Source organism: Aricia agestis, chromosome 6, assembly GCF_905147365.1.
Source record: "Aricia agestis chromosome 6, ilAriAges1.1, whole genome shotgun sequence".
NCBI lineage: Eukaryota > Metazoa > Arthropoda > Insecta > Lepidoptera > Lycaenidae > Aricia > Aricia agestis.
The window spans coordinates 4,007,543-4,026,170 of NC_056411.1; the positions used below are offsets into that span (position 1 = coordinate 4,007,543).

The 18,628-nt window shown below is 39.0% G+C and overlaps 1 protein-coding gene across 1 annotated transcript; it reads right to left on the reverse strand.

Annotated features, from left to right (window-relative positions):
• Positions 1 to 226: 226 nt before the first annotated feature.
• Positions 227 to 18,601, reverse strand: LOC121727754 (vacuole membrane protein 1-like). The gene is made up of 10 exons (XM_042115739.1): positions 18,488 to 18,601; positions 17,878 to 18,151; positions 9,675 to 9,781; positions 8,663 to 8,776; positions 8,200 to 8,299; positions 7,342 to 7,523; positions 4,270 to 4,458; positions 3,199 to 3,423; positions 1,739 to 2,028; positions 227 to 790 (listed from the first exon to the last, which is right to left on the reverse strand). Exons 2-9 carry the CDS (start codon positions 18,073 to 18,075, stop codon positions 1,767 to 1,769), a joined length of 1,377 nt encoding a protein of 458 aa, XP_041971673.1. The 5' UTR covers positions 18,076 to 18,151; positions 18,488 to 18,601; the 3' UTR covers positions 227 to 790; positions 1,739 to 1,766.
• Between the last annotated feature and the right edge of the window lie 27 nt (positions 18,602 to 18,628).

Genomic DNA, 18,628 nt, shown 5'->3' on the forward strand with positions numbered 1-18,628 from the left:
TACCACACAGTGTTACTGATAGTGACATCTCACTTCCGCTTCCTTTCGCTCTATTCCGCAAGGTATATTTACTTTATGAATTATGGGTATTACATATTACCCGACTACGAAAAAGCCAAAAGGGTAACGATTTTCACTTCCTATTATCATGATTGTCCTATGTCCCTTGACAGTAAATTCGTCCTAATGGTTAGGGTAACATGGGCTAAATTTGTGTGAAGCCGGGTGACCATAAAATGTGCACTACAAATCTTACTAGCGATAGCCTAAGCAACATTTAATAATAAACTACTTACAACACTGTTATTGCTTTATTTCTGTTTAAATGTCGGATTTGTATTTAGTACTAACTTTATAAAGTCTGCAAGATTTTGTATAAATTCTTTACATTTGGTAAACTACACGACTCAAAATAATGCAATAAAGCGCTGCAGAACATTTCAGAAAGATCAGTGTGCAATCGCCAAGTAAAGTTAGACCATGTATGAAAGTCAAAGCATAGTCAGTCAATAGTTCTTATCGACAAATAGACATGCTTACTAACTACACTCTGTTCCCTGTGCTATTACTAAAAACTTCTTTTTTTTCCTTAGAAACATGGTCAACTTTTCGGCGAATGCTTAGTCTAATTATACGAATATAACATCTAATTCGGTAACTGCAAGCGTACTTGGACAATACACTCAACTATCAGCTGGCTCTTGAGAATGTTATCGAGTAAATATTTAACTCCCACCACACGCGACAGAATACTACCGACCGAGCGACGCCCGGATGATCTGCCGCCATGCTAAAAACAAAAAAAAAAAATGTTTTAAAAAAGGCTTGTTTGTTTCATAAATAAGTAGATGACGCCTGCAACTCCGTTGCGCCGAGATGCGTTTATCGCGCGGGAACCGTACATTTTCCGCGATAAATAAAATAAAATAAAAGATATTTTTATTCAAAATGGGTATCATGATACACTTTTTGAAAGTCGGACGAAGAAACTACGTTGCCTACCACCGGTTCGGGAACTACCCCGCCGAGAAGAACCAGCGTAAGAAACTCGCACGGAGCCATCTTTTACTAAAAAAATGGAAAATTGGAAAATAATATCCTATAACTTTTCCCGGAACTCAAATTATCTCCATACCAAACAGCAAAATCGGTTCAGCGGCTTGGGCTTGAAGAGGTAACAGACAGATAGACAGAGACACAATTTCGCATTTATAATATTAGTAAAGTAAAGTAAGTTCCCGAACCGGTGGTAGGCAACATGTAGACATTCTAAAAATATTTGCTTCAAATTTATTCAGAAATAAAACAATATTTTTTTTTATAAATAAACATGTTAAATTGACAAATAGGTTATTCAGGTGTTTTGCCACTGCTTACTTGTACTGCGAGACTGTCTTTACAGGCACAATAAAATTAAATTATTCGTCAATGTAATCTATGGATCGAATTAGGCTGCGTCCCCATCAGACACGGAGACAAGCACTCTCGTTCGAGCGCAAATATCGACTGAATAGGGACGCACCGTACGCGACACCGTGACACGGTGCTGCGCCGTACCGTATCACGGTGGCGGCGTTGTGCCGTAACACGGTGCCGGCGCCGCGCCGTGTCTGATGGGGACGCAGCCTTATATGCTTCCGCGCGACCGAGCGGCCCGGCTGCAGGCTGTTACATAACGGAATCGCAAGCAATCGTGTGTAACGATTTATTTACTACAATCAATACAACGAACGCTTACCTAATCCGCCATCTGGCGCGTATATTCCCTATTCCTTCTTCTTTCCTTTCTTCTTGCCGATGCGTTTACTGTAGTTCTGCGCTAGCGCGTGCACTATCGACACCACAAAGTACAGAACCATGGCCAACACGAATTTCTCTAGAAGACTAGACAGTATGGACCCTTGGCTCTCCATTTCCGCTCCGTCGTTTTTATGAAGACGAGCCTTTTGGTTCTTCAAAAACTCTAGTAAAGGCTCCTCAAGTTTTGGCCCGATGTACGGTATCTTCTCCACCCAAGTAAGAGCTTGCCTGTAATTTACACGCTTTTATTAGCTTGGGCTGTATGTATGCAATGGAATCTTTGATAACGATTTTTTTCCCTATCTCCAGTAGTTTAATTAATTCAAAACTTGGCATACGTATTTATTTATTTATTTACTAGCTGTTGTCCGCGTCAGCAAAATGTGATAAGAAAGATAATAAAAACCCCTTTTAAATATTCCTTTATAGAAAAAGTGAAATATATCCTCCTTTTCGGAAGTCGGTTAAAAAGTAGCCTAAGTTATTCCTTTCTACATCAGCTATGTGCCTAAAAAAGTCCCGTCAAAATCGCTCCAGCCATTTCAGAGATTAGCCGGAACAAACAGACAGACAGACAGTCAGACATACAGACAAAAATTGTAAAAAATGTTGTTTCGGTGTCTGTACCCTATATACATTCATATGCATTAGTAAAAAACGGTTCTTTCAATATTACAAACAGACACTCCAATTTTATTTATATGTATAGATGTATAGATTTATATAACATGGAAAAGCCAAGTCTTTTTGTATTAAGAGCCAATGACAATGCAACAATTTGTAATTTTTTTAATAAAAAAAAAATATTAACACTACCATAATAATGAAGACGTGAATGAAATAACACGATGAGTAACATTTTATAACTCATTTTTAACTCATCATCATTTTTTACACATTTTTTCTCTTAAATAATATGAACAAAGCTTGTAACTTACTTCATCACCTGGCTAATATTAAATGCAAAAAACCGGTAACTATTTTATTGTTACTTATCGTGTTCTTCCATTCACGTCTTCATGGCGCGGCCATGCCGACTGCAGGCGTAGTCGCAGCTTTTTCTTTGGAGGGGGGGGGGGAGGTGTGTGTCACTCAGTAGTCACTTATCTATTTTTTTTATCTGCGCCCTCGGACGGTTCTGGGTTCACAGCAGCTGTCTAAGGTCGGACGAAGTGGTGGTTAGGGGATATCTAGAAATTTCCTTTTATTATTTAGCAACATTTTGAGATTTTTAAATTTTACCCTAGATTTGGGGGGGAGGCATGTCCCCTGTGCCCCCCCCCCCCCCCTTGGGACCGCGCCTGGCAGACTGTATGGGCGCCGCAGACTCGATCGCACAAAAAGTCTGTCGTCTGCGATCTCCTTTAGGATTACACTGACTCAGTACTCGGTACTCACCCAACAAGAGCCTCATTGAAGGCGATAATAACAAACATCTTCTGTATGTGCATCTTGATCACCGCTTTGCCCAGCAGCGTCGCGCCGAAGAAAGTCCAGAATGGCACCAGAAAATGTCCACAAGTCAGACCAGCCAGGTCGAACAGCGGGTTGGGTATGGACGCACACGCTAAAATGCCAGCGAATCCGACGCGTTGTACTAGCTTCTGGATCATGACTTTTGCCCTGAAATATTTGTTGTTGTGTATGTTTAATTATTTGTTTCGGCTATTGTAATGCCATAATATACGAAATAGACATTCATAAACGCACAGCATTAAAATCGCTCAACAAAATAGAAGAGGTTTGGCGCATTCTTCTATTTTAGGTTTTTTTGGTGGGTCGAGGAGAGAGCGGAAGTAGATCAGACGTTATTGCTAGATTGCATTCAATGTACAGAATCATATTTTGTTATACCAATACCATCCGTGTTCTTACTGCATTCTTGTGAATAAAGAATTATGAATTAATATTGCATGGCTTTTTGCTGCAGTATCCTCAAAAGATCTTAAATCGTTATGCGTTATAGACCTAAAAATCAAATACTGCGCTTCGACCTCCTCTTTTGCTAAGCGATCCTTAAGTGTGGCCATAAAAAGGCCACCGCTTACACAGTGGTCTTTTAATTAGAAGCCACCTGTAAAAAAACAATGTTGTCTCCCGCTTTGTCTCGGGGGTAACACAGTTGACAGTAGCCATTGCCGCCCGTGTGGCCGGCTATGCGTCAAACGGCAGCGCTGCGTCGACGCAACGCGCCGTGTGAGCTGGCTCTAACACAGTTGACAGTAGCCATTGCCGCCCGTGTGGCCGGCTATGCGTCAAACGGCAGCGCTGCGTCGACGCAACGCGCCGTGTGGGCTGGCTCTAACACAGTTGACAGTAGCCATTGCCGCCCGTGTGGCCGGCTATGCGTCAAACGGCAGCGCTGCGTCGACGCAACGCGCCGTGTGGGCTGGCTCTAACACATTCAATGTCACCACAATTTTCTAGTAGTTCCCAACGATGCCACTAGGGCTCTCACTCAAAACTCACCTGCTGCTACTAGACTCTTGTAGCTCAGTGGCGGCGCCGCCGGACAGTCTCGCGGCGCGCGCCATGAAGTACGGCGGCAGCTCACCCAGCGCCGTGCCCATGCCCCACATCATACACTCGATGCGGACCTTGGACATTATACTCCAGATGGTGACGACGGTCGGGCTGACGGTGGTCGGGCAGATTATACTGGAAATAAAGTAGGCATTAGTAAGCTAAATAAACTTATGATAGGTGTAACAACGCCTCGTCGCAACGAGGTCGTGGATTCGATTCCCGCGTTGGAAACATGTTATTTCCGAGTTTGGTTAGGACAATGCAAGCTGATCTTTTTTTTTTTTTTATTAAATAAGGGGGCAAACGAGCAAACGGGTCACCTGATGGTAAGCAACTACCATCGCCCATGAACACTCGCAACATCAGAAGAGCTGCAGGTGCGTTGCCGGCCTTTTAAGAGGGTATACGCTCTTTTCTTGAAGGTTTGCAGGTCGTATCGGTCCGGAAATACTGCTGGTGACAGTTCATTCCAGAGTTTTACAGTGTGCGGCAGAAAGTTACGCGAAAAACGCACTGTGGAAGACTGCCACTCATCAAGGTGATGAGGATGGTATGTTTTTCGCGTGGGACGATAGCGAAAAGTAGCAGGTGGTATGATTCCGAACAATTCCTCAGAGCACTCCCCGTGATACAACCGATAGAGGATGCAGAGTGAAGCAACATCTCGGCGTAATTCCAGGGGGTCCAAGCTGTTTGAAACACTATGGCAGTCAACAATTCGAGCAGCCCTTCGTTGGATACGATCCTGCGCCTTGTAGAGTTGTAGGCGTTGGTCCGGACTGAAGTACTGTCTCGCTCTGTTAAGAACGCCAAGCTTCTTCGAGGCTAATTTGGCCTTACCCTCAAGATGATATCGGAACTGGACTTCGCTCGATATGTTGACGCCAAGTATCTCAATGCTAGGGGAGATAGTTAAAGATGTGCCCTCGAAACGAGGATAAACGACCATTGGTGACTTTTTAGTGGTGAACGCGCAGACTTGTGTCTTGGCGGGGTTGAATTGGACTAAGTTACGTCTACCCCATTCAGAGACCTTCTCCAATGAATTCTCCACCTTAGACACAAGTTCGTTTCGACTCTCAGTGACATTTTGCCGAGAAATATTAGGGGAGCCGGTATATACAGCATCACCTGTACTATCATCCGCATAGCAATGAATGCCTTTGGTTTGTAACATGTCATTGATATGCAGTATGAATAGAGTAGGCGATAGCACACAGCCCTGAGGGACACCAGCATTAACAGACTGAGTTTCCGAGCATTCGCCGTCAACTACGACCTTTATGCTTCTGTCTGCTAAGAAACTAGTGACCCACTTACATAATTTCTCGGGCAGCCCGTATGATGGAAGCTTTGATAGCAGCGCTTTATGCCAAACCCGATCGAAGGCCTTCGCAATGTCCAAACTAACAGCCAATGCCTCTCCCTTCGACTCAATTGCCTGAGCCCAACGATGAGTCAGGTATGCCAAGAGATCACCAGCCGAGCGACCCTTACGGAACCCGTACTGTTTGTCGCTTAGCAATCCCTGGCCATCCAAGTATCGAAGAAGCTGGCTATTGATAATAGATTCCATTATCTTCGAGAAGAGAGAGGTTATAGCGATTGGTCTGTAGTTGGAAGACGCGTCAAGACCGGAGCCAACTCTGGAGCACACTTTTTCAACACAATAGGCGGGATTCCGTCAGGCCCACTCGACTTTTGGATATCAAGGGAACAGAGGGCTTTTCGCACTGAGCGCTGATGAAACCTTATATCCGCATGATGCTCGTGCATCGCGGTATGGTCGGCGGTTTCTGCCCCCCGTCATCCAGGATCGAGTTTGATCACCTGATTGACAAGTAAGATGATCCATGCGTCGGATGGGCATGTAAAAAGTCGGTCCTGCGCCTGATCTCTCGCCGGTCGTGTCGTAGGAGGAGTAGAGAGTGCTCTTGTGTACTGCGCACACACTTGGGCACTATAAAATAATTACTCCTGCGTGGCTGGCCTGGTTTCAATGAAACCGGCCACTGTCACCGAAACTGGTGTGGGAGCTATTAAAACTAAGTGATAATGCCTTAGAGTTTAGGGTGTGAATAGATTCCCTATATCGAGTTTGTAATCAGCGCTGAAAGAGTAACTTTTTTTACATTTGTGTGGGAAAATTATTCATGACGCTTGCCCATACAAATCACAAAAAAATTTTGCTCTTTCAGCGCTTCTTCTTTCACGGCGAACTCGATATGGGAACCCATTCACACCCTAAAGTAGTATCACTTAGTTTTGTTACACCTTGTATAACAATGTAACGGCAGAGATTTAAGACAGTGGATGGTAAATTTAACAAGCATTAATGTTGATATAATGCTCTCGCGCGGCGTGTAACATGCATTCTAATATTACACTTGAGCCGTTTGAGCTCTGCGCCTATGCCAATTTGTAAATCTGTTTCAGGTACATAAAATAAACAATTACACACAGGATATATATTACAGTTTAATTTATGAATAGTTGGTGTTATGAATTACGCGTTTTAATAAAATGTAATACTAATTATTCAGTTATTCTACGGTAATATAGGCTCGCTTTCCAAAGACCGCTGCGATGCGCGCGTAAATCGTGCGCGCTTTTTGTTTTGATCGCACTTTTTTTCATGTCGACAAATTTTTTTGTGTAACTTTCTTACTGATATTATGATTGTAGTTAGTTGGAAAAAAAAATATTTTAGGGCTCCTTATAGGTCAGAGCCAGGGGGGGCAAGCGCCCCAGCTTGCCCCAGTGTGGCTACGCCAGTGCACATGCGAATGTTTTCACTGCGTTTCCGTCTGCAACGTGTTCACGTTTAAGTCGGTAAAACAATTGAGATGAAATTTTGTGTGGAGATTCTAATCAAGTCAATTATGTACAAAATTTCAGCGTGTGCAGCTCCGTGCCGAGACCCAATTACCAACCCTACCAGGCTAGAGTTGGTGCACCCAACAGCCCCACCAGGCTAGGGTTGATACCCCCCAACCCCACCAGCTAGATACTCACTCATTAGGATAAGGCGGTGTGGGGAAATCCAGTGACCCGCATTCATACGCGGCCAACGTGACGCGTGCTATATGCGGGCCCAGGTACAGCAGGAACGTGTGGAGTCCTGTGCCGAGACCCACCGAGCTGAGCACGCCGAGACCCACCCACCAACCCCACCAGGCGAGGGTTGATACTGCCTCCTGGAATAACAGGTGAGAGGGTTAAGTAGGGAATGCCGCATGAAGGTATGCTCTGATGCAATTCAATGGGATCAAATCTAATTTTTTTATTTATTTCTTTATTAGACTCGCCAACAGCAAAACACAGAAATACATTTAAATACACTCACTTAACTAAAACATGCACTTATGTGTAAGCCAATTATAGGTGTGTATGGCATTCATTTAAGAACAGTAGATATTATTTCTTAAATCTAATAATGATTACAAAGTAGTTTTTCGATGTGATCTACATGCAAGTACTAAGAATACTACTGAGTGCCAATATATTTCTCTATTATGTATAATATGTTGATGATTGATATGAACCAGTGATATAAAAATTGGTAGCGCTATAGCCCGCACTGAGCTAAGTTTACATGTAAATTATCATAAATCGAACAATTATAATATTAAGCATTGAGGTCTTACTGAATGTTTAAGTATTAAGTATTAAACAGATATTAGTCATAGCTGTATCTGCTGGTTGGAGAGCCTGGGCTCTCCCGGGTTTTTGAGCTATCCTAATCCTAAGCTATTATTCATATATTATTGAACCAATGACTGAATGAATCTTATACAGAAAGAAAAGATTTGGGCAAAGCATAGAACCCTGTAGGACCCTAATTAATATCTCAATAAAGTATGATGTTCTCACCTGTACAAGGCTCTGGTGAGGTCCATTGATGTAGTATGCGGCGGTAATGCTTGCCAACAATGACACTAAAGTTAGCGCTACTAACTTATATCCTAATAGTCTGAAATGAGAAAAATATTGACTTAAGACAAGCTTTCCACATAACATGTCGTTTGTTAACATGGACATTTTATTTATTATTACTCATTTATAAATTAGAGGATATTAATATTATTACGTTTTGGGACAAGTGTAGAAGACAAGACATTTTTGAGGAGTACAGAATAATATAAAGATTAAAATATAAAGAGTAGACAATTATGGTTAAGGACATCTAGTATTTCCTTTATTTTATTTTGCCTTTATTAAAATGAACCTAGGTTCATTTTAATAAAGGCAAAATAAATTTTGTGACTATTATTTCTTTAGTTGCTTCAATTGCTACCATTTGTAGAAGAAAAATGTGTACTATAGAGAAGTATACCTTTGCAAGCCCGTTGAGCATAATATGAGTAGTTCCCTGAGGAAATATTCTATTGTCTGTACCGGCTTCTTCCATAGCACCAAGCTGTCTGTATCCATTGATACAGCTTTACTCCTGAAAAACATTAGACAACAATTTTAGTATGTGCTCTAAAATAAAACTTTAGTCCTAAGTCCTTACAAATAAAACACTTACACTACAGCTATACAATGTTTTGGCCTTGTCTGATATATTAGAAAAGCTGACTGACCGACAACGACAAAACATTATATAATTACAACATCAGAATTCAGAGTGAAACTTAAAATAATCTTATGACGCCTGAAGTTAAAACCCAATTTAGAAGATAATAAGAGCAGAAAATAGGAACTTAATGCACTTTATGTAACAACTGACAACATCAGTGAAAGTGACTAATTTAATTTAAATTACTAGCTATTCGAATCTTCCAAAAAAGTAACATGAGCAGTTGTTTTTTTTTTTAAATTTTAGTTCTAGTTACTCATAGCTAGTAAGTTAGCGGTTCAATGATCATAAAATTAACAATTTAAACTACGTCAATAGACAAACGGCAATGACAGAATAACCTACTGGCTTTAAAAACAGACATAGAATACTCTCGTAGTATTTAAATATGTATATTAAAGATTTAATTAAACTGTGAAGTTGTTTCGTTTTTTGAACACGATTACAAAACAGAAATATTTGATGGAAGTTAAAAGATAAATAAAATAGGCAAGAGGAATTGGTTTGTAGATTTATGAGATCCCACCTAAATTTCTAATTATTTTACAATTTACACACAACATTTGAATGAGTCGCTATTCGCTAATGGGAAAAATGTCTAGCTATGACTGTTATGAGGATACAGCCTGATTACAGACAAGAAAGACAGACGGATAGATAGCGAAAGCCCAGAAACTTTAACTGAAATTTAGCTTCTAACCTGATGTTGAATGATAAAAAAAACCTGAATATCGTACCAGTGCAGTGTAGTTGCCCCTTAACTTACTTGGTTTCCTTCGGGCCGGAGTGGTGTATGCCGTTGCGGGGTCGCTGCTCCGAGTTCACTGGTACCGCGGATGCCGCCGCCAGCTTGAAATACCCGAGCCGGGCAAGCTAAAAATAATAGCTGATATTAGCTCGATAGTTCAAGGTGTGGGTCGATACGCTGAGAGTTTGAAATTGGAATTTTGTTTTTTTTTTCAACAAAAATGAAGACAAGAGACATTGAATGATTATGCCTCTCTGTTGACTGAAATTTTTATACAATTCTCCTAGGCACACAACGATCATTTTTTGGCGTAATTTCTCTGCTTTGGGATTCGATACCACAGAGAGCGTCTAATATATTTTTTTAACTATTTATATTTGCGTGCCAAGAAACAGTCACAAATGCCAGTCGTAATTTACGAATAGTGACCAAATACCAACCCGTCAGTACTTTAGTTCCGCATACGGTTTCTTTCAAACTAAATATGTACCTACAGTCAGAAAAAAACCTTATTCTTCTGACCTAAGATACATAATATTCTGATTCTTTATTTTCATGATTACTTAATATAATTTTAATGGAGGGTTAAATTACTTTATTTAAAATGTTAGTTTATATGAAAATCGTTATTAAAGTTAAATAATAATGAAATATCTGTGATCCATCAAATTTTACTGCTCTGATTGTTAGTTAATGAAGTAAACAGTAATATCAACAAGCACATAATGTGCTAAGATAAACATTAAACACATAAGATAAACATTTACGTGGTGATGTTCGTCAATACTTCTACGAATCTACGAGATGGGTTCTACGTTATTTATCAACCGATATTATATCACATTACAGCGGGGCTAAAATGGTCACATTTAGCAATTCCTCTCAATCAATTCAGCAAATGAATTGTCTAAACTTTCAAACTGACAAATGTCAAATCAGTACAAAAATACAGAAATGAATTGCAAACAGAATTGCATTTTGCGATTTTAGAAAAATAAATCATATTATGATTCATTGATTGATGATTCTTCAAAGCGACCATTTTAGCCCCGCAGGTCATTACCAGAGTTTAGAATCCACAAGCCTAGCTAGATAGCCTAGCTAGACAGTGGAGCTAGATGGGGTCTTGGGTCGTCTAACATCTCGTATACAAACCCCCTAATAATAATAATAGCTCCCGCACCGGTTTTGGTGACGGTGGTCGGTTTCATTGAAACCAGGCCAGCTATGCAGGAGTAATTTTATAGTGCCCAAGTGTGTGCGCAGTACACAAGAGCACTCTCTACTCCTTTACTCTCATAACCCAGTGGGACGGAAGACCGACACGACCGGCGAGAGATCAGGCGCAGGACCGATTTTTACATGCCCATCCGACGCATGGATCATCTTACCTGCCAGACAATCAGGTGATCAGCCTGCATTGTCCTATCCAAACTTGGAAATAGGTAACATGTTTCCAACGCGGGACTCGAACCCACGACCTCCGAGTCAAGAGCCGATTCTGAGATTCCAATTAAGTGATATATATATATATATATATATATATATATATATATATATATATATATATATATATATATATATATATATATATATATATATAACTAGCTGTTGCCCGCATATAGGGGTTTTCGGGGGCGATAAATCGATCTAACTAGTAATCATTTTTAGAAAATGTCATTTTATTCGTGTTTTATCGAATACCGAGCAAAGATCGGTCAAATAGCTAGTTTAATTTAATGAAAGATAATGAAAATGATACAAATGTAATCTTATCAACAAATCAGATGCAACCCAAATCCCAATAGGTATACCTTATCAGTCCAAAAAACAATCATGGCTTTACAGTTTACTACTCAATGTTAAAATTAAACTATGCTTTGATAAGATAATATTATGTGAGTCGTCAATCTTCAAATTTTTCTGATAAGGCATTTTACCCATGTGGAGGAGTTTCCTTTTTTTTAATACAAAAGATCGGTCTTACTACAAAAGATTTAAATACCTGTTGAACAGTTGATTAGAGAAAAATTCAGTATAGTCTGTCTGTCTGTCTGTCTCCAGGCTCACCAGGCTGTAACTATAGAACAGTAATAGCTAGAGAGTTGAAATTTTTACAGATTATGTATTTCTGTTGCCGCTATAACAACAAATACTGAAATCAAAATAAAATTAATATTAATTAAGGGGGGCTCCCATACAACAAACGTGATTTTTTGGCCTTTTTTGCTCGACATCAATAATGAGAACAGCTAGGTACTTGAATTTTTCTCAAAGTCCTTATATGTGTACTTTAATATTTAATAATAATTTTAAAATAAAATAAATAATTAAGGGGGCTCCCATACAAAAAATACAAATTTTGGCCTAATTTTGCTCTATAATGGTACGGAACCCTTCGTGCGCGAGTCCGACTCGCACTTGGACGATTTTATTTTAACCAAAATCCGCCGAATGCTCTAATAAATCCCTCTCATTATAATACTCATTAAATCGCATAAAACCGTCCATTTTCCTGGCAAACTTTTAAATCTTATTACTGCAGAAATAAGGTCTATTATCGAAAAACAACGTGCTATACCCGCGACTGTACATAGGCTGAAGTCCCCCAGTTTGACCTAATTTAGGGGATCGATTGACGAGATGAAAACTGCTTTTTTCATCACGTCTGGAACTAGACTGGGGAATTACCCTAATAAAAGGGACAAAATCGCTTACACTAGGTTCATCAAGGAGCTCTATTATCTGCATTATCTATTAGGGGACTGACAAGTTACGGACAAACGTAGAGGGAACGTAGAAATTAGACATAGTGTGTCTTTAGCCAAAAATAAGGCAAAGATCTCAACAGAGTGGGCACCCGAAGATGAACGCCGCCGCCGTGGCCGGCCTAGAAAAAGAAGGCGCGATGAGCTGAAAGCATACCAACCAGGCTGGCCAGCGGTGGCGCAGGAGCGAGCACAATGGACAGCATAGGATAGGCCAGCATAGGCTAAAAAAATTTGAACAGTCCACCATTACAATGCTTGTAGCTAGGATATACATTATACAGTGGTAGCCAACCACGAAAGCCCATTCGAGTATGCCCAAGGGGCAAGCCAAAACGGTCTTGGCAGTTGGCGCTCACAAAGAGATTATATCAGAAGAATATTCTACCATCCATACTAATATTATAAATGCGAACGTGTGTCTGTCTGTCTGTCCGTCCGTCCCTCTGTCTGTCGTCTGTCTATCTGTCTGTCTGTCTGTATGTCCATCCGTCCGTCCGTCCGTCCGTCTGTTACCTCTTCACGCCCAAACCGCTGAACCGATTTTGCTGAAATTCGGCATGGAGATACTTTGAATCCCGGGAAAGGACATAGAATACTTTCATGTCGGAAAAATGTACGGTTCTCGCGCGATAAACGAATTTTGGCGCCACGGAGTTGCGGGCGTTATCTAGTACTAAATATTCCAGCATTCGTCCCCAAACAAATATAAATCAAAGTCTAAACTAAACACACACAAAAACACACAGACACACATAAACTACAATTAACAACTACTTACTGCGCCATCGTAGACTAGTGTGAACTATCTAGCTGGCTCTATTAGCTTAAATACCATACAATTTGTATAATTAGAACTAGGGGACCACAATCCAATGAGCAAATAGGGCAATATAATCTATATTAAAAATAGCAAGTTAACCCTTTTAACCGACTGCGAGAGGGGGTTAAGTTTTGAAATGCGTGATTGAAATTGAAGTACCTATTATAAATTACTGAATACTTACTGATGCAATAGGATGTAATCTGTTTGATGAATGAATTTTAGTTGTCTCTTCAAAGTTGTACTCTACCCATGAAAAACTCTATGTAAAAGATATAATATTTTTGTACATTGGCTATACAGTATACACATTTGTTTTACCTCTGGCTAAGTCAAAGAAATAAGAATCACTCTCTTAATAACTTAGACTATGTCCAATAAAAAAAAAGAAAATAACCATAGAGCACTTTGCTCTATGCCCTAGTCTAAACGAAAATTACGCGGGAAGCATTTTCAAAACTTACCCGGATTATTATAAAATCCTTTTCTCAGTTGTCACTAGTCAAGTAGTCACTTAAAAAAAATCGTTCGAAATTTGAATGCTGCTAAAATATGGAACGATAATAATAAATTGTTTTTTCGAAACGGTTGTTGTCACTAATCGATTGCGCATTGGCACACAACACGCACTACGTGTTACGACTATCACTGTCTAGTCACTAGTCTCTAGTAAATAGTAGTAGAAATAAACATGCGTCCGCGCCGGCATGCGGCACTGTGACGCCATAGAGCCTCACTTTCAAAAATATTACGCGATCGCTCTCTACTTTTACTATCGGTAGCGACATAATATTTGCAATAGTGTGAAAATCCATTATTTCCGCTAAGCTGATTTGGATGTTTGTATTGTAGGTTTTGTAGCAGCTAGGAGGCTCACGGCCGCACTGAGATATTTAATGATGATTAAACTTCAATTTAATAAAAAGTTTGACAGATAATATTACCAGGGGCTTATCACTCTTATGTCAATTTTTACCCGAACTACGGCGAAGCAAAAGGAGGGTTATGCAATTAATATTCGTTTCTGAGTGTGGCAGTCAGATTTGTAGCTGAAAGAAAATCAAGGCCTGATGACTGATGAGCTCAATTCTCATATTTGATGAAGTCAAAGTTATGTGCGTCTAATTATTATTAAAGATATCAAAACTGTATTGTTGTAAGATTATTTAGCAGAATTGGCTTGCAAGTTGCTCGAGCGCTAATATTTTATTTAATTATATGGATTATGTAGACAGTAGAATGATGAGGCAAGGAAAATGATTCTGGTCATATTGGTTCGGTTGGTTTAACTTGGGCAAAAGCCTGACGTCTGTTATTTCTTTGTACTTTGAGTTTTAGACGAAATACTTATTGGGGCCGAATATTTGACCTCGTCGAAACTTTCCAATTTGGAGATGGCAAACGATAGAGACATAGTTTGTAGATATCCATCAAACAAAATCTTGTAAGGAGACTTCGATTCTCAATGTCGATAGCAGTGTAGAAGCTAAATAAAAATCGATTTAGAAAATTGCAAGCATAATCTAGAATGGCAATGCTATTAAAATCAAACCCACAAAAGTATACAAAGACGAAACATATGCTAAATTTAAAGAAAACACACACGAAGGCACGTATTCACGCATGTACGCACTCACACGCACGCAAGCAAATACGCATGCACACACGCACGCAAATACGCAAGCACGCACGCACGCACGCAGTACATGGCAGTACGCACTCACACAATTTTCAGTTTATGCTTCACAACTTTCAAGGCACACAAAACACCTACCCAAGGAAATAGAACTCGATATTCATCAATTCATATTGAGCCAGTGACCCATACTATTAAAAGCGGCGATGTGAAACTCTATTTGAGCGAAAATCGATTTTGTAATGTTACCGGCACTCTACATCGATAGGAACTAAGATATAAACAAAGACGAATATAGTCTAAAAGTAATGGCTGCCCTCCAAAACACTAATTAAAACGATAATGTATGCGGGGCAAAGAACTAACCCAGAATAAGAAGAGCTGCATTAGCTGTAGTCTGTACTTCGGATTTTCGTACAAAGTGATCTTTCTTTGTCTTGTTATTTTGTTAAATTAAATTTAGAACGAGATTTGCGTTATATAGCCAGCATCGAAATACAATGAGATTATATAGAACGATAATTCTCATACATTGGACTGCTCAATTAAGCTCCATTTTTAAAAGGTAGCTAGAGCAAGGAAAAATATATGACCGATTCGAGTGAGTCCCAAGCTAAAAGTACGAATTAGCCTTCTGGCTAACGGCGTCAAAAGGCGAAACGGGCCTTAGCGGGGCCCCGTATAAAAAATATTTTGGAAGGGTAAAGGAGAAAAATGCATAAAATTTAAAGAAATGAATCCATTAGGTATATTATATGAAATATTTTGTTTATCATTTGTAATATAAATAAAATGCGAGTTAAACTCGCGCACGAAGGGTTCCGTACCTCAATCGAGCAAAAATAGGCTGAAAATTGTGTTTTTTTTTTTATGGGAGCCCCCCTTAATTATTTAAATTTTACTATTGATTATTAAAGTACAAATTTAACTGAGTATTTCGTCAATATTTCGAGTGCCTATGTGTTGCAGTTATTGATATCGAGCAAAAAATAGCAAAATAATCACGTTTGTTGTATGGGAGCCCCCATTAAATATTAATTTTATTTTGTTTTTAGTATTTGTTCTTATAGCGGCAACAGATATACACATACACAATCTGTGAAAATTTCAGAAATCTAGCTATAGCGGTTCTTGAGTAACAGCCTGGAGACACACAGACAGACAGACGGACAGACATTGGAGTCTTAGTAATAGGGTCCCGTTTTTACCCTTTGGGTACGGAACCCTAAAAATTAGGAAGTTCTCAATAATGTTTGCTTACGCATATGGGGGCCCTCGTAGCCCGGGGCTCCGTCCATTTCATACGGCAAATACGGCGCCTCTGGCCTTAGCTCTACGCATACGCCTCAATTACTCTTCCATAACGTATTTCGTTGGGACAGTCACAATCAAATTGTCGACGGTAAATTAAAAAGCAAAAATAGCATCGCGTGATCGGCGCGTGTTGGGCCACGTCACGTGCACTACGCTTACAACACTACGTGACACTACGCTGTTGTAGCCACGATTAAACTACCATGGTCTTAACCAGACCAGTAGCTTAGACCCTTTCGAAAAAAAAAGAACTACGCTGTTTACTATCAGCTGTTCCTGTTTCAATAACCCCATTGAGGGATTTGCCTAGCAACAGCTTAAACAGCTTCTTATTATAATCAGTTTGTTCTCACAGCACGCTGCATGATCACTTCCACAATTCCTTAATTCTGTGTTAGATTTGCACTGTTTCTGTCTAAACAATGAACTCTGGATGAAGTACTGAATAAAACATCCATACTAGTAATATTATAAAGGTGAAAATGTGTCTGTCTCTCTGTCTGTCTGTCACCTCTTCACGCCCAAACTGCGGAACCGATTTTACTGTTTGGTATGGAGATACTTTGAGCCCCGAGAAAGGACATAGAATACTTTTTATCCCGGAAATAATATTATTGTTTACAATCATACAGTGCTGGCCCAGATGCGGGCTAGTTGGCACTCCTTATTGTTAGTAGGAACTAACCTCAACTATTTACATAAATATCTTAGATAAAGGTTAATAATGCTCATAATAGAACCCTAATAAGAACCCTACATAAGAACTCTGAAGTCTGATAATAACCTACAAAAACTTGTCCTTAAATTGAAGGGAAAATAAATTCTAAGCTACTGCTTAGAATTTCTGCACATAAGTAATTAACCAACAAACAATGTTGAAAGAAACCATTTGTTGTTAACTTATGAGTTGTTAAAAAAAAAGAACAAATTGTTAGTCACAAATTACAATTTGGTGCAGAATATATTAATTTTATGGCACACATGTTGTATTCATGAAAAAGCTAATCAAAAATCATAAGAACTTGTTGGTGCTAATCACTTATTCAATATAAAAATAACATAAAATTTATGTTCTATTATTTTCTGTCTTTGCATTAATAATTTTGTTAATTAATAATGGCACACATTGCATCATGATTTACGGCCGTTCCCAATATTTGATCTATCTCTGGTTTTGCCCTACTAGAGATAGGAATAGCTCACAATTGACATAAAATATATGTCTCTAATGTCTAATGTGAGCTATTCCTATCTCTAGTAGGGCAAAACCAGAGATAGATCAAATATTGGGAACGGCCGTTAATGATTCAATTTATATGTATTCATGATAACAAAAGAATTGAAATTCAGCAAATACCACAAGTATTTCCTGATGTTAAATTGAAAATCAAACATAGTTATCAGTGTCAGTTCAATGTTAACAATAATAATATGGTGGAAACATACTAAAGTACTAAATAATGAGATATTATGGACTATGGTACATGATGACATGTAAATAAATCATATACTACAAGACAAACTACACTACAACACTCTGAAACAATAGTCATATACTACAAAATACACTCTAAAACAACTACATATACAAATGCAAGTGCAGTACTAAGTGACATTGCATTAAACTGCTCCGCAAAACAAATTAAAATCAAGCAAAATATACTCCATAAGCAAATATACCAGCTCATTTTTGTTTCCCGAAGTCCGTTGGCCTCTTTTCCGACACTCCGCTCGTAGCTGTTCCTTGTTCATAGATGCCAATGCATCGGGGCATAGGTTCTGGCGTACTTTCCCATTCTCAGAGACCGAGTTTTGCCGGGGTATCGTAAGTGAGGTAGCTTGATTGCGTACGCGTCTAGACCCAGCTGATTTGGTCATATCTTAGTGTTGTCTAGTATGTCTACTACTTTTGAAGTATTGTCTCTCCATAAATATTTCCTTCCTAATTTCTTGTCTTCATTAGTGGGCATAGGGATGACATACATTAATAATTCATAATACATACACATATAATACACATTATACACTAGGCATTCTTTACATAAATGGACAAACTAAGTAGAATAATAATAAATATCGATTTTATTATTGCCAAGTAGGTTATTATACTTTGTACACAAGTTTATTGTGCCAATACGTTCCTTGGCATCTATTAAACAAAAAGCCACGGTCAGCCTCTAAAAAATAAGCTGAATAGATATTTATTGTTCATAATCATTCGACAGTCAGCAAATTTTGAATGCAATTTCTAACCTATAACAATTAAAGTATTAATTATTTGTATACTTACATACACAGTACGTCCCGAACGTTTATAGGATACTAATTATACATTAGATACAACAATTTTAAAGATTTTGCTAATTTAAAATAAAATAAGAATACGACACACAATCAACCCAACTTTATTTTGTGAAGTAACTAATGTTGC

Excerpts from the sequence above, each read along its gene's own strand:
- LOC121727754 (XM_042115739.1), bottom strand. The coding sequence starts at position 18,075 with ATGACCAAATCAGCTGGGTCTAGACGCGTACGCAATCAAGCTACCTCA. Across the intron at positions 8,300-8,662 it reads TGCTCAACGGGCTTGCAAAG|ACTATTAGGATATAAGTTAG; the intron begins GTATACTTCTCT and ends TTCTCATTTCAG. Across the intron at positions 4,459-7,341 it reads ACACCGCCTTATCCTAATGA|TATAATCTGCCCGACCACCG; the intron begins GTGAGTATCTAG and ends CTTTATTTCCAG.